Raw genomic sequence first — 18,201 nt, 5'->3', positions numbered from 1 at the left:
CAGCCCTACTGTATTATTGCACTGAAGGGATCGCGTTTGAAAAATTAACACGTATCCACATTACAGCAACTTGTCGAAAGGCGTAAACTCTGACTACAGTTACTCAGTTTGGACCCTTTTTTTTCCTGCTTCACTGTCACAGACTCTGAACATAACTAATCCCCGTGCTGAGATGCATAAGGGACACCTTGGCCTGAGTGATGAGTAGCGGCACATACAGCTCCAGTATTCTCCGTTTTGGCCACGAGCAATCCTTCATCCATGGCGCTGAGGCCCTAAAGTGGGGAAAGCTTCGCCGCATCTGGGGTGACATTTTATTTGAGGAATAACAGAAGGCTCATTGTCTTTCCTCAGCTGGAAATTACAGTGAGCAATTTTGCAAACCCCCTCCCCCACCAAACAAATCAATGTCCTCTTCCTCTGGTGCAATTATGCATGCAGAGTCACGGTTATGACAGAGTAGCTTTTTTATATGTTTTACAAAGTCTGGAAGCCCCCATGGTGATATCTCTATTTGGCATGGCTGCTCATTAGATTGCGCAGGTCATTAAGGGCTGCTATATCAAACGAGCGCTCTCTTGTTGGCATGCACTGAGCTCATGTTGCCGTCATCGTCTTCCGCTCCTCTCTTTTGTCTTCCACAAAGGAGACCTGATCTGACAATGGATCTTTTGTGGCAGTCTTGTATTTTTTTATTTTCATCTGCACAGGCGTGTATGAGCGCGTGAAAATTAATATTCTCTACTAGAGAACATACATTTTCACGCCCTCATACATGTCTTAATGCTTAAAATGCATAACAGTGCTCACAACTGTTTATCAGTTCACCCAAGTAAGTGAGGACAGAAACAGCTTTTAAAAGCTGTTTACACTGAGTCACTCACCGAATTACCAAAGATCTTTGGCGGTGTCTTCTGTAAGCATGAGCAATGTGCTCTCTCACACCAGTTCACTTAGGCTAAATGAAGTTTAAATGAAAGTTAATGTGGGGAAAAGATCTCTGTATGCAGGATGCGTTTGTGCAGTCTGTTACCGGAATGATTTGGTCTCACCATATCTTCTCTTTCTCCCAAAAACTATTCATGTACATAACATCCACAGCATATATGACTTGCATTCTATTAAAGAAAAAAGGACCCCACATAAGTGTCTGAAATAAGAGGGTTTACACCTGCGGTACTTTTTCCAGCTGCTCAGTGTGGCACAGATGACTAAGCTATTCTCTCACCGACACATCTTTTTTCCCCCTTGGGGAAGTGTGAAACTAACACATTGGGGCTGGAAAGCTAATATTTGCATGCTCAGTCTATGGCTGCTTTCTGTCAGTCAACGTCGCCCGGATCAAAGAGGACTTGCAGTTATTGCTTTATGGAAAGGTGGTTTAATACGATTTATTTTTGATTGGCCCACAGATGGATACAAATGACATGCTGACTGCTATTTGCACTGACCTTTTCTGCCTCGGGGTCATTCAATATATATAGAGTAGATCTGTGTGTTTGATTTACAATAAGAAATGATCATGCATTTGATCTGTGAAGAAGTTATCACTCCTCACTAGTGAGAACAACAGAAGCCTGTTGGGTGAGTGGAAGAACTGGAGCACGACTTGTGCATATACACTAAGTACATGGATGATAGAACGCACATGTTGATTTTAGAGCGAGACAACATCGAGCCCTGCAAAGTCTCAGAGGGCCGACATCTTTTTGCTTTTCAAAGCGGCTTACCCGAAAATTTAAATCTGAATTAACGAGCCGCTTGCTGCTGTTAACACCATCTTCTTAACGTTACCTTGTTAAACACACTAGGTGGTGTATGAACATGCCTCCAAGCTGCAGTGTTCATTCATATACAAAGCAAAACCTACACTGTACATTTACTACCACTTGACAACTTTACCGCTAATTTCTCCTCTACCCTGAGCGCGTCCAACTGTAGCGTCAGTGAAGAATCCCTCTCCCGCCTCCAGCTGGTCCAAAACATACACCTGCCTGCCCTGTGTGTGCGCTCTGCGCACTGGAGAGGATGGGAGATCCAGGAGTCCATACCTCCTGAAAGACTCCCCTGAGTTGAAGCATTGCTTTGTCGTCACTGAAGGACAAGAGGGAAAACGAAAAGCCTGAGAGAACACCAACGTTATCTCACAGCCATAGAATATGAAATGGCAGAGGCAGCCATGTGCTGGGAAATAATGATGAAGGGACCACTGTGGTACAGAAGACAGTGTAATTACTCAGCCCTGGCACTACATTTTGACCCCTCAGGATTTCTGAACTACCTCGGCAAGCCCATTCATGCAGATATGGCAGCTTTGGGGGCTGCAATAACTTGTGTTAAGATGTAGGCACGCTGTATTAATGTTTGCGAGTTTGCCAGAGAGACACGTCGTAAAGAGCTCAGTATCTTTTTTTGAGTCAAGCGTTATTGAGTGCCGTGCGCTGATGTTTGAGCCAATGAGGCGTACACGTCTTACCAGGGTTTTCTCCGCTGTCTCTTAGTGACTGTTCAGCTCATAGCGCAAACAATTACACTCAAAGGGCAGAGCAATAACAACTTTTTCGTCCAGGCTAATCAATCGTAATGTAGACTGCGTAATTGTCCACAGCAGTGTTTTTGACATTTGGCTTTATGGTTTCATTTTGGGCCATCGCGGTGTCTTTAATGGAGCCTTTTCTCCCGGTGTCCCGCTTTTCACGCAGCAGGTGGACATTTGGACGAGGAGAAGATGATTTTTAAGCGGTAGGCAGCAGTAGGCAGCTGGCCTCAGTTTACCCTCACTGCAGGATTTTTCAGCCTAGAGCCTCACAGTGGGAGGATTTAGTGTGTAGCTCCAAAGTGCACTGGTCTTCCTAAGCACTACAGGCTCTGAGCTGTGTTCCTTCACGTCCACAGCAAAGGATATTTCGAACGGGCTACCGCAATTAGTCATTAGGAGTTTACTTCTTTGTTAATTGCCTTCCTCATTAGACCATGTCAATAGTTGGACAAGAAATTTCAGAGCAAACCTGTGCCGTTCCCTTTTTTCTCTCCAAATCAAACCCGAGTTTTTAGGAGAGAAAGCTTTCAATAGAGATCTCAACACACGATGATTAGGCCTGCAATTATTGCCGCTGTTTGTCCTCGGTGTATGTGTTTGAGATATCCAAATGATTAGCCGCCCGTTATGACGGCAAAGCTTTTTGTGTGCCAGTAATTACTCCCCGACTCCGGGATCCACCGCTGCCTGCTGTTTCCGCCCGGCTCTCGCCGTGCCTGCCCTATTTTTTTGGTCGACGGTAACAGTGGGTTTTGATAAAAGAGAAGCTTCTGCCCCAGTGGACTCCTTGGCTAAATGTGGAATTGGCATGCCTTTCATCCATTGCCTTTTGATTCACATGCCGCAGTTCGAGATTCAGTGACTCTGTGCTTTTGGGAAAAGTCCCCTTTTTTTACTCCACATGGACTCAAAGTACAAATCTTTAGTTGCTTTTGAATCACTCTTACTTCGAAGACGTTTTAACACGGTTCTAAATCCAGCACTGCGTGTAGCTTGGCTTATTGGCTCTGCAGCATTTAACAAAAGAGTTGATGGAGGAGTGTTTGTGACCTGAAGGACTGGTTTGGAAAACATGCCGAACGAGAGCAGCAGGTGCCCTTAAACAAACTGATAATCTGTCTGCCGGTCTTTCATGCGCCGATGTTTATCCTTTCATCACAAACACATATTAATGTTGGTTCATCACCCACTTTCACAAACATATTTATAGATTATTGCCACTTTAAGAGTCGTGGCTTGCCTGCTGACTCAAAACAGCATTTCAAGTCCAGGGGAAAAAAAAAAATCATAGACTTAATTTCTTGTATTGCCTTTGGCTCTTCAGGGTTTTGGTGTGTTTTAATTTTTAGCAAAGTGTGCAGTTGAGCATATTTAATCGCGCCGGGTCTTTGCTAACGGTTATTTTCCTTCTTGAGAGCTCCGGATGCCTGCTGGAATTTAATTGTATCCATTTTTCTATTAATTCAACACTGAAAACCGCCAGGTACCTCCATTTTGAAAAGCTTCATCCATCCATCCATTTTCAATACCGCTTATCCTCATTAGGGTCGCGGGGGCGCTGGAGCCTATCCCAGCTGACATAGGGCGAAGGCAGGGGACACCCTGGACAGGCCGCCAGTCCATCGAGGGCACATGTAGGGACATACAACCATTCACTCTCACATTCACACCTATGGGCAATTTAGAGATCAATTAACCTGCAGCATGTCTTTGGACTGTGGGAGGAAGCCGGAGAGCCCGGAGAGAACCCACGCTGCCACGGGGAGAACATGCAAACTCCACACAGAAGGACCGCTCCGACCGGGAATTGAACCCGCGGCCCTCTTGCTGTGAGGCGACAGTGCTAGCCACTACACCACCGTGCAGCCCACCGTGAAAAGCTTCATGTAAATGTATATATGTATTCATGAAAAACTCTCCCCTGCATGTGTGGAACAAGCTCACTGAGCTGCTTCTGTTTGGTCTCTCGGCGATGAACGGGACGTCCCCTCTTGACTCAGTCAGGGGACCAACTGTGGACTTGCAGTGGTTCAATGGCTTTCCCCATCCGTACTTTTTTAGTTTTTTCTCGACTGATTACAGGTTTAATGGCATTTACAGTGCCTATACAATGCCATTATAAAGTGTGTGGGGAAATCTATATTACATTGATCCCATCATGTAGCCACCCAACGTGTCTACATTGCAGTTAGTGACACTTATCTCTCTGCATGCCCTTAATCTGCAGTGCTAAGAACCACACTTTTTATTTTCCATCTGGTGTCCATGTAGTCTGCCGAGACTGTCACAGAAAACATCTATTTCAATTCAAATAAGTTTATTGTATATAGCCCAATATCACAAATTACAAATTTGCCTCAGAGGGCTTTACAATCTGTACACATACGACATCCCTGTCCCAGGACCTCACATCTTCACAAGTCCTTTCATCAGTTGTCAATCCGATATATATTAATCCGACAGCATTTGTCCGTTGTACATGCATGGATGGCTAGTACAGGTCTTGAAACTGTCATATTTTGATTCGTGATCAGGGGTGATCCCCAGAGATCTAAGAGCCTGTGAAATGTTTACAGGTCGCAAATGAAATGCATCGGCTACTGTATCATTCGGTAAACAGCTGACATTGTTGTTTTTCTGGAGTTGTTTTGTGTGCTGTGCTTGTTTACATGCTAAAAGCTCTGTCTCTGTATAGGTTATCTTATATAATTTGTTGTAGTAGAGGATATTTCATTCGCTTTTTTGCAAATGGTACAGTTAACATAATCCCTCCTCTTACAGAGGGGAATACGAAGATGACCCAAATACACATTTAGTAAATTAGCAGGAGAAATCATTGCTGCAGGTGCATTCATAGTCTATTCTTGACCATCCATCGGGGGGGCGGGGGAGATTCACCAGTGAACGCTTTGTGCGCCACTTTGTGCCAATTCAGCGTCCTGTATCGGTCCAGTCTTGGGCGTTCTTGGGAGATGAGAAGCTAAGCTTTGTGGGGAATTTATAATATTACAGCCCACACCAAGAGCAGCCTAATCTTTTAAGAGAAGATCGGTTTGCTTTGAACTCTGACAGATTCTGCGGCATTTCTGCACACATGCAGTGGAATAATAAGTGTCTGATTGGAGCTACTTGCTAAAGGTAACATCAACCCAACCATCTCTTTCAAGCAAGGTTGTAGTTTACATTTTGCACACTGTCGACTAAATACTGGTGCAAGGGAGGCCGCCTCGTCTTGCTGTACTCGCACACCCGTCTTGCTTAAGAATGCATACTGCACAGTGTTTGCTGTGGTGTGAAGCCAATACTTGTTGGGGGTTCAGATTTCTCATCCATCTTCTGTAATTACTAATCAATACTAACCTAGCTCCAGTTGGTTAATTGTGTGCCACATGGCCACCTCTGTGTGGCGTTATCGAACACAAAAAGCACAGTGGCCTAATGGTTCTGCCATTGATGGATTCCCTTCACATCTGCCAACAGTTTTTTTTTGCAAGTGCTAATAATCTCTACCCGCCACCTGTTATGGCTGGGGAACGCACTGAGATTGGGGGTCTCGGTGTGTTCCCCTTGTAATGAAGGCCTGTTTTTAGGGTGCTTTAAAAAGAAAACACTGACCCTTTTTTTTACGGTGCTACGTTAGAAATTCGGATCATATCTATTGTCTGCACTTGGCTCTCAAGATGGTGGCTCGCAGCTAATGGCGCTAACCCGTAGCATGGATGGGTTAAAGAATGGACACACACACACACACACATTCACAGAGAGAGGGAGGCGACTATTCTCGGCTCAGGTAGACATTACTTTTCTGTCTTTACACAGAAAATACCTTTATCATCCTCCCTCAATTCCTTTCTACATACTGAGCGACCAAAATAATACGATGAAATGAAACCCCACTGCCTGTCGTGTTGACTTTTTGGTGAGACCGAAGAGGTGGCAAATCCTTAATAATTAAGGATAGGTTAAATGCAGAGAAGAATTTCCCCACTGTGGGATCAATAAAGTGTACATTATTATTATTATCACTATTAATTCTCAGTATTGAGTTTGTGGTGGATTGCATTATGTTTTGTCAACTATCGTTTACATATTAGGGAGGGGATCAAAAAAGTGTGATGCTGTATTGCACATTAACATTGTCCCACCTGCTGCGGTTGTTTCTTTCCGACCTGAATTCCTGCCCCCCGCTTCTTTACCAACATGACAGTAAATGTAATCCATCCTGCATTCTGCTGTTTCCTCTGTGGCGTTCATACATTTGTTATTCAGCGACGGGTAGAACAATCTGGAGACAGCGTGGCGCGTTTTCTCAGGCAAGACAAATCCCACTTTGGTGTCATTCCTATAGAGGCATTAGAAATGGTTGTGGGGCCGGCCTCATCGGACTCAGCTGACCAGGCACATTTGCCGCATCATAGAGAGCAGTTAGAATCACACCGAGCAGCTGCTTTGTTTTTCGATCACTAATCAGTTTGTAGTCGTTTAGTTCAAAATGCAGGAAGATGTGGAGTGTGAAACCATTCTGTGTACCTTCAGATTCCTAAATAGACCTCCGCTGCCCCTTGCCCTTCACTGGCAGCAGCGTGCCATGGAGCATTACAGCTATGGTTGTAATTTAATTCATATATCATGAATAATCTGAACTTTTGGTTAAAAGGATTTTTGGTTTAATTTATTCAGAACATTATCTTTTGTACAAGTGCACACTTAGTCATTTTATATATTTGACCTGTTAAAATACTTTGTCAGAAATGGTTGCAACTTAACCCAGCTCGGTCTGTTATGGTACTACTGGTTGCATGATCACTGTGCACTCTTTGCCCTGTTTGGGATAATTTGTTATTCAGTGCCTCTCCTGTTGTGCTTATAGCTTGTGTCTAGCTTGGCTAAGAAAATAGCCTAATTCAGGATTGATTGTTCTATTAGACCCACAAGGCATTATACGTCTGTCATTGTGATGGGTATTGAGCTGTTCTCACACAGGTGTGAATAAAAGCCTGCGTGTCTGTGGAAAGATAATTAGGATGTCAATAGAAATGACCCCGCTCGCAATAAATCTGATGTCAGGAAAATGAGCTAATTATATTCAAATAACTCCGACTGAGTATTTTACACTTGGTCCCAAATCCCAACAAATTTCAAACCACAAGCAAAAAGACAGAGAATCATAGAATAGCACCACGGTAATGATATGTCTTTATCAGGCTGTGGCTTATTTCAGAATTTACTGACTTTTATTTTTTTACAACCCAAATCGTTTTATGTGGTAATCTTTATCTTGACTGTCAAAATGTGGTGCTGGAGCTAATAAACAATGCTAGTTCATGGCTGTTTTCTCTCTACTGGGTATTCCCAGTTAAAGCTGGAGCACAGTAATGTGTATTGAAATTATTCCCCTCGACAAGTCAATATTTATGCCATTATGTCTCGTTTCCTCAGGACGCAATGTCATTTTTCATTCATTAGTTCCAACAGGCAATCTTTTGTCTCTTTGCATATTGACATGATGATCTTGCACCCCACCATGGCACAAAAACAGCAACCATCTGCTTGTGTTAACATTGCCAGCTGCTTCATTCAGAAAAGCTTAGATTAAAGTGACACTTTTTGTATCAATCCAATGCTAAGCACTGATCCACATGTAAATTGAATCAGTCTAGCATTTTAATTGGAATTCCACTGTCAACATGTTTTGGGGATTTTCTCGCAAGGTTCTCCACACGTCCTACAGAGCAGTGCTGGGTATCGCTCAGAGAGTTACAATGCCAGTACCAACACCAGTACCCCTAAAGTGATGCCGATACCAATATAGTACTTCATGCGATACTCATCACATGTCCCACGGCTATTTAATCATTGCATTGCACTCATTTCTCAATCCACTGTGCTGCAGAAGCGTGACACCCACCCTGTTGTTTCCTCTCCATGTTAAATCTGTAAACTCCGCCAGCACTGTTGGCTTCTAGCACCGTTTTCAATCTTGGTTGTATGGGTTGCAGCTGCTGCGGCAGGGGGCCAATAACGTGTCTTGTTGATTCTAAAAACAAACTTTTGGTAATTGGCTGCGATTAAAACAACACAAATAGTAATATCTTTTCTAGATCTGTGATGAAATAAATATTGATAATACTTGATACTGGGTTATTTCAGTTCACACCTTTTTAAATGTATCAAGTACTGATAACCAGCCCTACCACAGTAACCTATTTTTTGGCCTTGGTATGGTCTTTGCACAATGGAAAACATGTTTCTACTGAAATTATTGTAACCAAAATAAGACCTTCGTACAGCTGTGTTTCGAGCATGCAGGAGAGTGTTTGCTATTTACTTTTTTTTTTTTTTTGGGGGGTTGGGGGAAGAGAGAGTTATTCCCAATAGCATTAGGATTGCATTGCTGAATAATTATTTAGTTATTTTTTGCCTGTTTTCGCTAATGGTTGACCTGGCAATTATTAGCTGTGTTGGGTATTAATATCCCAATGATGCTGTTCATGTACTTTTACTGCTCCGGTTTCTGAAAACAATGAGACAATGTATTATTGAACCTAATGCAGAAAGTGCCAGGCTAATAATTAATAATCTTATTAATTAAATTAATTCAATACAATATTTAATTTCAGATTTACTAAGTGATGTCTCTAACCATGTGCACAATATTGCCATCACACAGACACAGAATGCAATTACCTTACTGGGTCAATGAACCAGCTGACACACTCGCGCACACACACACTCCGATCGAAGTGATGCGGCCGCACGATGAAACAACGGACACCTCACCTTGTCAGATGATGGCAGGCGTGGAGGACACTTGGCATTATTAAAGCTACTTGGCAGCTGTCAGTGAGCCAGTTAGTGGGACCCTTTGCACCAGCATGGCGGTATTAGTTTGTGGACTGGATCGGAAAGTGCGCATTGATGGATAGATGGATACTTTATTCATCCCAGGGGCAAATGTGTTTGTAGCAGCAGCAAACAATGGTTACAATGTAGACAATAAAATAGCAGAGCAGGAAATATTCAATTTAAGAATTAAATAATTAATAAAATGGAAAAAATGCAAAGTATATACAGTGTATTTAAGTGAGTATAAAGTGAAAGCGGTGCAAGGGTTATTGATGTTGATTCAATTTGAGGAGGATCTGGCCAGAGGTGATTTATTATAGTCATTGCGACTTAAAACTATCTATAGTGTAATTCCTGGGTAATCCAACCCAAGATGATGTTGGTTTATGTGATGTCCAAGTTAGGAGCCGTCCCTCTGAAATGTCCAAAGGCTGGATCCTGAACCAGCAAGCTACTAGCCCTTTACTCTGACTCACAAACAACAACCATAGGTTAAAGCTCAGTTGAAGTTTGGGTTGTCTTTTGGTCTTCCTTATTTTTTTATTTCTATTACCATGTATCAACTTTTTCCATCCTCCAGAAATTCCCATTTTATATATATATATATATATATATATATATATATATATATATATATATATATATATATATATATATATCCAACCAACAAGTACCCTTGACTTAGTTGTGCCTTGCCATTAATGAGCTGTACAAGAAAAGAGGTGCCTCTGAAAATGTACTGAACGCTTGCTTCGTTCTCGTTGGCAGCAATCTTCTCGACTGTCTCAGCTCTTTCGTTCTGCTGCTTGACAGTGTTCCAACCCCCACAGATTACCACCGCTACCGTGTGAATCGGGGCCAGTTTTACGCTGATATTCATTATATTTTTCCTATCATTCTTCAGACCCTTTTCCTGCCTTTTCACCTCAGCCGGTGGTTGCAGTTAGTTATCCGTGTGCAATACGCAGGCTTTGTTCCGACAAAAAATGTGTGCGTTCGCGCGCCCTTCATCTCCGTTTTTTTTTTTTTAAACCAAAGGCTGACCCGAGAGACGTTGGCACCAGCACAAAGGCGCACGTAGTGAATGGAGGCTTTATAGCCCCTATTCTAACAAGGCAAAGTCTCTGCAGCTTACGCCTTCAAAAAAAATCAGGAAATGAAATGACTTTCTTTCCTCGAGTTAAGATTTTTTTGGTCAATAGCTATAACGTTTTGGCAAACTATACTCTATAAATGGAAAATGATTTTTCTTTGTGTGTGATTGTACTCAGCCAGGCCTCTTTTCTCTTCTGTTGCTTCAGGTTCAATTACAGATCGACGCACCATCTCACCACAAATGGCTTCTACGAGTTCCTCAACTGGTTTGATGAGAGGGCCTGGTACCCCTTGGGCAGGATCGTTGGCGGCACGGTAAGTCTTTCCCTCAAACCAACGCAGTCACGCTAAACGTTTCATTATTTGAGTCATTGTTCAGTAATTCTGGAGTTTAGAGTACAGATTTGCTTACGTTCTTGTGAAGTTGAGGAAAATAAGTGATTGAAATGAGATGACACAGTGTGTGTGTGATGGTTCACACTGAAGAAAAGATGTGCTCCAGCAGCTCATGGTTCACACTGCTCAGCCTCTCCAGGAGGTCTTATGGAGTATGCACGCTCCAGACGATCGATGAACCTCAGCAGTGCCGCTTCCTTCCTGGTCATGGAACATCTTTAACCTTGGAAGAATACTTGAGCGGTCATGGAGCTCCATTTGTGTTCTGTTTTTTGTTTTGTTTTTACACTCGGAAATGGTTTCTGACCATGTCCTGCACAAGAGTGTCTCGTAGGGGAGGACTGGCGAGGATACATACTCCGCTCTCAAAAGATATTTGCAGAAGATGGGCGACTGTGGGGTCTGTGGTTAGCAGGTCCGTCTTTCAATCAGGATCAGCGGTTCAATCCCTGCCTCCGCTAGCCCTAGTTGATGTGTCCTTGAGCAAGACATTTAACCCCGAATTGTTCCCCGTATGAATGTAAGTCGCTTTGGATAAAAGCGTCAGCTAAATTAAATGTAATGTTGTGCTCTGCACTGCAAACATGTAATCTTAAGTCTTAAGGCACGACAGCTGAGGTGTTGCGTCACCAGCGTATTTATCTCAGGACTGCGTTGGTGAATTTTGCCGAGCGCTGCCGGCTCAATCGGACACCAAAGTGGTGGGCGTGAGTTGACAACTCCGCCAAGCCACTCTGCTAGATGGCCCCTCTTCAGCAAAGGAGAGTTGCTGGCTTTGGAGTGGGGGGGTTAGCTGGTGCCTCAGATTGGCCGGCAAATATGTACAGAATTCCCAGTCATGTGGGTGTTGTACTCAACTATGGAGTGAGCTAAGCCTGAAGGCAAAGCTCTGAATTTACCACTTGATCTTTCACCTGTGGTCATGAGCTCTGGGTAGTGACTTATAGAATGAGATCACGGATTTAAGCTGCTTTAATGAGTTTTGTTTCTGGGCTCGTTCTTTGGGAACAGGGCGAGGGCACACAGAACCTCTCACATAACCCACATGGCCTGGAAATGCTTTGGTAGATGCTTTGCTTAGCATGCCACCATTGTGAATTTGACCTACTTAAGTGGCAAAAAAAAGGATGGATGGATGGAAGTTTTATATTAGCCATGGCAGGAATTTGTGGGGGATTTGCGAAATCTGCAGTTTCAATCCCTTTTATATTAAAGGATAATCGGAGCACCTAACTGCCAGCAGTCAGTCCATCAGCGAGCATAACGTTGTGCTTTAAATCATAATAATCATGTTACGGTACTTGTGACAGCCATGACCCCCCCAAAAAAGGAACAACCATAAATTCTGACGTGTCGGTAATTGTAATTTACATGTCTAATGAATCAGATGTGTCCATACACACCGTTAATATTCACGATATTGATATGTGGTCAGTATTTACATCAACAGTGGTAAATGCAAGAAGATTGGGAAGTAGATCTTCAGTGTGTGGGTGTGGGGGGTTGTATCTGGGGTTAGGCAAGGCAGTGCAAGGATACCACCGAGTCCTATAAACCTCCGCCAGGCGGCATGGATTTAAGTCACAATCCAGAAGCCACAGTGAGCTGTTCACTTGACAGATTCCCATCGGCTGCTGTGGCCTCTCTGCTTACCAGCAGCAGTGATTGTTGTGGACCATTGACTCTTTTCAGTGACAAATGCAATGCGTCGATTTCACACAATTTATTTCCCATTTCGGCCTCCCCTCCCCTCCTCATTTCTTTTCCCAACTCCATCTTCTCAACCCTGCATCCTGTGAACTGTGAGGCCCGTGTGAAAAATAAACCAACCTTTGGCCTATCCATCTCCCTACTACCTTCTTTTGACCGAGCTTCATGAACCCAGCAGGCTCGCCCTCTGAGCTGTAATTGCACTAGCTAATAATGCACCAGGACTACATAACCCAGGTGCTCGGTGCCAATTAGACTTAGAAATGTCTCGCAATTCGTATCCATTATTGGAATCAGGCCAAGAGGCTGGGCTAGAGTGTGGCCCTTGGTGCCTCTAGCGTGACTCTTGTTTCCCTTGTCGCTCTTTCTTTCTCACTTTCTCCGTGTAGGCCGATCGTAGAGCCTTCTGCACAATTGAGACGGCGAGGCCTGTAAATGTTGCGCGCCACTATCGGATGCCGTTATCATTTGCAGGAGCAGAAGCCACGAGACATGCTGATGTTTGAATTTAGTATTCGCCACTGCACAGGAGAAGCAAGGAATTTGAATCCCAAACCCATCCATCAACATCTTCTGTCAAAGGCAATTATCATCCGCTAATTGTAATTGACTATGATGGGCATCGCTTAGTATAACGGATGTGTTGGTTCTGTTTCAGTACATGGATTTAGGCCTTGTACCCATGGAGTGGGGGGAGCTGGAACTCATGATTAAACTGGAAATAGGAACCGGAAGTTTTTAAGTTAATTTACAAGATCCCCTGGTTGCACAACGCCTTGTCTTCTGAGTGCAAATAAACATTCGCAGCTCACATCTTTCCTCCCAACACTTTTATTGGCATTTCATGAATGTATTAGTAAAAAAATAAAACTGCAGAGTAAGTCAGACTGTTAATTTGAAGAAGATTATAGCGAGTTGTGCTGATCTCTGTTCAAATTTAGTTGAACATTGCTTTAAATATTTTACCGCACTCGGCAGACTACCCTCGAGCAAGACCAATCTGCAAACGGAGGACACGCGATGGCTTACGCTTTATCAAAGCTCGGGTTTTGTGAGTGGTTTTGTACACCGGTGTAATGCATTGCTTCCTCTCCAGCAGATCTGGCTACAGATCTGTAGATCATTTCTCTTTATGAATATTAACTCTGTTCCACATCCATTTCCTGCCAGAAGGTCTTACATTTATTTCAGATTAAACTCGATGATCCGCTCAGTCAAGACTGAAAAATTGCTTTTGTCTCAAACAGCTTTATTAGCATGAGGAAAAAAGTAAAAACAGGTTCAAAGTTATAGTAGATTTGAGGCCAAGCATTTTGTTGGTAGCGTTAAACTGAGCAGTTAAACAAAAAACGTTAGCTGAGCAATTTGTAGAGCGATTGCCTGGCCAGAATATGTTTGCACTGCAGTTACTGAGCAATTGTGGTAGTCATAGTAGTAGTCTTGCATCGTGTGTCATTACAATGTTTGCTGATTATTGTGTCCACACATCGTGTCCACCCTCAATTCACTGGTGTACAAAATAGAGTGCAGCAGCAGTCACGTTCTTCACAGGTTCCTCAAAAATGAACCCAGCAAGTCACTTGTTGCTTGGTCGTCAGTTCTCTCCCTTTTCAAATTTAGATTTTCAACTTTTAGAGAAATATTGCATTGACCATTTGTTTAACAGAGTTGGTGTGAAGCTTACTCTGCAGAAGATGAATGGGAATGTTTTTTTGGGCTGTGCGTTATGCTGTTTTCTCGCTCCATGTTAACTAAAATCACCGACCATCTACAATCCACATGGCCACATCATTCACATGCCATATTGTCAACACATTAAAGTAAATGCTAATTGAATATATAAGAAAATAATTAACTGATACAGTTACTGTCTGACTTTGTAGTAGTTGCTGTGACTCCACTGGTTTCAATTGATGCCAATAATGTTAAAACTATGACATTAAGTTAATTGCACTCTTAGATATATCAGCTTTTTTGAGTGCAAACAAACACGTCACTGAAAACTCCACACTCATGAAGCGAGACAAAACAAAGTTAGAACAGGTGATTATAAGTTGATTTAATATTTATAATATTCAGAGAAGTACATCATTTTTAGACTTACCCAAAGAAAACTTGTCAATAAACCATAATTACAGAACGGTTAAAAGTATTGTTATAGAAAACTAGTGATCTATTTTCAATTATTTTTTACTAAGGCCTTTTTAACTGATTGACCGTAACTTCTAAGCACCGTAAGTTTAGATTTTGAGTCTTGGGTGTCGGGATATGTAGTGTTGGTCTGCTTTCAGTCAGGAGTAGATATGACAAGACAGTTTCTAATAGAACCGCGGGCCTCAGAGGAAAGCAGTTCTGCTGACAACCCGCATTTGACTTTGAGGAAGTTTAGTGCCAGTTGGTCACATTCTGCCTTATAGGCTTCACAGGAATTTCAATAGGAGGCGGGTGGGTCATTCGGTTGGCCATACTAAATGCAAATGTCTCCCTATAACATGTAAACTATGCAAAATGGAGCAATATCCAAGAAGTGATGCACTGAGGAGATCTCACAGCGCTACTGCAGAGGTTCAACCAGCTGGCTCGGGGAATGATCCAAGTCCATTCTTTCACCTGCTGTTTCTTTTTAAGTAAGCGACTGAGGTGTGGGACTGGTTGCCAGACTAATCTGGTGCCTTGTTCTAGGGCACCTGTGACTGTAGTTGCCGGAGCAACAGAAAGCCACTCGCTCATTTACTGTGAAGGCTAATTTTCAAAATCCCACTTGTCTGCATGACTGAGCTACATCATTTTCTGAGCACGGACGGGGCTTCAGGGAAGAAGGGCATTTAGTTTACACCCACACGGCGTTCAGCATCACAAAAAACGAGCGAGTGAGAGCTCTTATTGGCATCACGCCTATGCTTTTAAAACACGCAGGGGGGCGTGGACAAGGGCTGGGTTCATCTCTGATCGTTGCAGTGTGTTTCATAGCCCATAATGCAGCCTAAATCTGTGTCTTTTATCAAACAGTTCTGTTCCCTCCTCGTTTTCATCAACGCGTCTCGACAGTGTAGCGATGCCGGTCTCTCTGCTCCGTGACCCCTTCTGGTTCCAGGTGGATTTCACTGAAAACCACCTCTCCAACTGAAAGCGGTGACGAGACTCTTTTCTGTTGCAGAGGAGCTTTTACCCGCCTGCACTCTGCACCCCCCATCGTCTCTCAGCCTCTTTATCTTCCATCATCTCTGCACCCCCCCCCCCCCCCCAAAAAAAAAAAAGATAATCCCGACAGTTCTTGTTAATTGTGTATGATAGCGTTAAATATGTAAGCACTCGGATGGGTCACACCGTTAGGAAGACGGACGAGCAGATATCAGTTACTGTGACACTTAAGTGCTGCTCTGCTCAGACCAGTCCAGCTGCCCTCTCCTTTATTCCCCCCTTTTCCCCTCTCTCCCACCCAGCCTCAACTCCCCAGAGAACGACTGTCAGACGCTCTTTCTCCAAAGCTGTAGATAAGGAAGGCAGGCTTCTCTAATGTGACAGTCCATAACAGCGTGCTGTCAAGCCAATAAACCGCTCTTTGTTGCCATAAGGACAATGACTCGAGTGCTTTCTTTTGGGGGGGGAGGACAGCTTTTGTTAGTTCTAGTTGATGATATTTTCATAATGAAGAAACAATGTAATGTATTCTTGGAATGCCGAGTTTGAGCAAAGTGCTGATAAATTATGCCCAATAGTTTTTAGCCATCAAGCATGAACTCAATACAGGCTGTTTACTGTGTCTTGGGCCTGAGCCCCGTCGTAGAGCTCCAAACGGATAATAAATGCAAGAGCAGTTTTGTACATGGTATGATGCCGCTCCATTAGACTCTGAGTCCACCAGCTAATTAAAGACGCAAAGACCTGGGTAGAACTACACCGATCAATCGGCAGCCGATCGAAACTGGCCGGCTTTCAGCTGATCGGCCATGACTGGTGACCGGACGATCAGTCTCACATTTCTCATGATTTCAAAAGCTAAAGTTCTAATAAATCTGTCTGCTGATTGTGAAGTCTGTTTAGGAGATACTTTTGTAACTGACTCATATGTGCGTCAGCACAGGTAATTCCCCTGTTTAAATGGTCAAAAGCTATTAAAACGACTAGTTATACGACTGTTTAGGGCTGCATCAAAAGATTTTAAATGATTAATCCCCCAATTATCATCTTGTTTAACTGATTGGTCCACAAAACAATGAAAAATGCCTACTGGAAAGATTCTTTACACCCACTGCTCTACTGGTGTCGCATTATTTTCTTTTCTGTCCCCGACATCCCTCCCAACCGTTTATTTTTGCTCAACTTTTTTGCCCCCCCCTCCCCAGGTATACCCGGGGTTAATGGTGACTGCTGGCCTCATCCACTACATGCTCAACCTGCTCCACCTCACCGTCCACATCCGTGACGTGTGCGTCTTTCTGGCGCCGGTGTTCAGTGGTCTGACGGCCATCTCCACCTACCTGCTGACGCGGGAGCTGTGGAACCAGGGTGCAGGTCTGCTGGCGGCCTGCTTCATTGCCATCGTCCCAGGCTACATCTCCCGCTCGGTCGCGGGCTCCTTTGACAACGAGGGCATAGCCATCTTCGCCCTGCAATTCACCTACTACCTCTGGGTATGTACACTGGTCACGGGATGCAAAAGGAAGAATCTTGACTGAAAATACATGAAAATATACATGAAAATATTATGTAGGCAAATGTTCAGGATGTACACCTGATGGCGTGTTTCATGGTCAGTTTAACTTTTTGCTTTTTTAGGAATCAGAATAAAACCTGAACATGTGCTCACTCTGCTTTTTTAATCTATTTTGGCGGAACAAATATATATAGTTTCTCCCCCAACAGTGAAAGCTCAGTTTGTTCATTTTTTTTTTAAGGACCGGCTTTATGTAGCCAGAAAAGTAACCTGTTTTCAATCTTACTTGGCCTCAGATGTTTAATAATTTATCCAGAAGCTTGAAAGGCACACTAGGCATCTTTGCCGAACATTTGGAACCCAGGAAACCGCATACTACGCTCTAAAACCTTCACAATATGATAAACTTTAAGAGTCTAATTGAAACTCTCGGGTTAAAGGTTAAAAGGTTCCCACTTTACCTTCCTTTTTGGAAATACACAATGTAAACACAGCGGGTTCACCTCTGTGCCAACATGGAAGCTGACCTCATTGAATTTGCACCATCACTGTTCTCAACAAGGTCAGGTGTATTTTGTGTGTGATACTGAATTTGTTCCGGTTCTCCTTGTTCTGCAAGGTAGACCTTGACAGCGTGAAATACATTCCACACACGAGTAGAACGTTTTTTTATTTTTTATATATACATACAGCTTTGATGTTTGCAGGAACCACTGTGTAAACATTCTTTTTTTAAATGGTCTTCCACAGTAGATAGAAGTAAAAGGGCTTTTCAAGCTGGAAGGTGTATGAAACGGTCTATTCACTGTGGCCACTCTTTTAACTTGTTATTGGCACAATATATTTTTTAAACCCAGATAACTAGTTAAAATGGGAGTATTCAGCCTGTTCTATTAAACCAGGTGTTCTCCTCTCATAAAGGAGGTCAACATCAAAAGAGCATCGCGATACGAATTGT

General features: G+C 43.2%; 1 protein-coding gene across 1 annotated transcript in view; it reads left to right on the top strand.

The window, feature by feature from the left end:
* LOC117738666 (dolichyl-diphosphooligosaccharide--protein glycosyltransferase subunit STT3B) overlaps nt 1-18,201 on the top strand; it is a 66,092-nt gene that overhangs the window by 17,724 nt on the left and 30,167 nt on the right. Inside the window, exons 2-3 of the mRNA XM_034544671.1 lie at nt 10,687-10,795; nt 16,933-17,220. Of these exons, the coding sequence (XP_034400562.1) occupies nt 10,687-10,795; nt 16,933-17,220 (397 nt within the window). The remainder of the gene's footprint in view (nt 1-10,686; nt 10,796-16,932; nt 17,221-18,201) is intronic.

The sequence above is a fragment of the Cyclopterus lumpus genome, chromosome 11, assembly GCF_009769545.1.
Source record: "Cyclopterus lumpus isolate fCycLum1 chromosome 11, fCycLum1.pri, whole genome shotgun sequence".
NCBI classification, from domain to species: domain Eukaryota; kingdom Metazoa; phylum Chordata; class Actinopteri; order Perciformes; family Cyclopteridae; genus Cyclopterus; species Cyclopterus lumpus.
The sequence above is the reverse complement of the archived record's forward strand: the minus strand, read 5'-3'. Positions and strand labels throughout refer to the sequence as shown.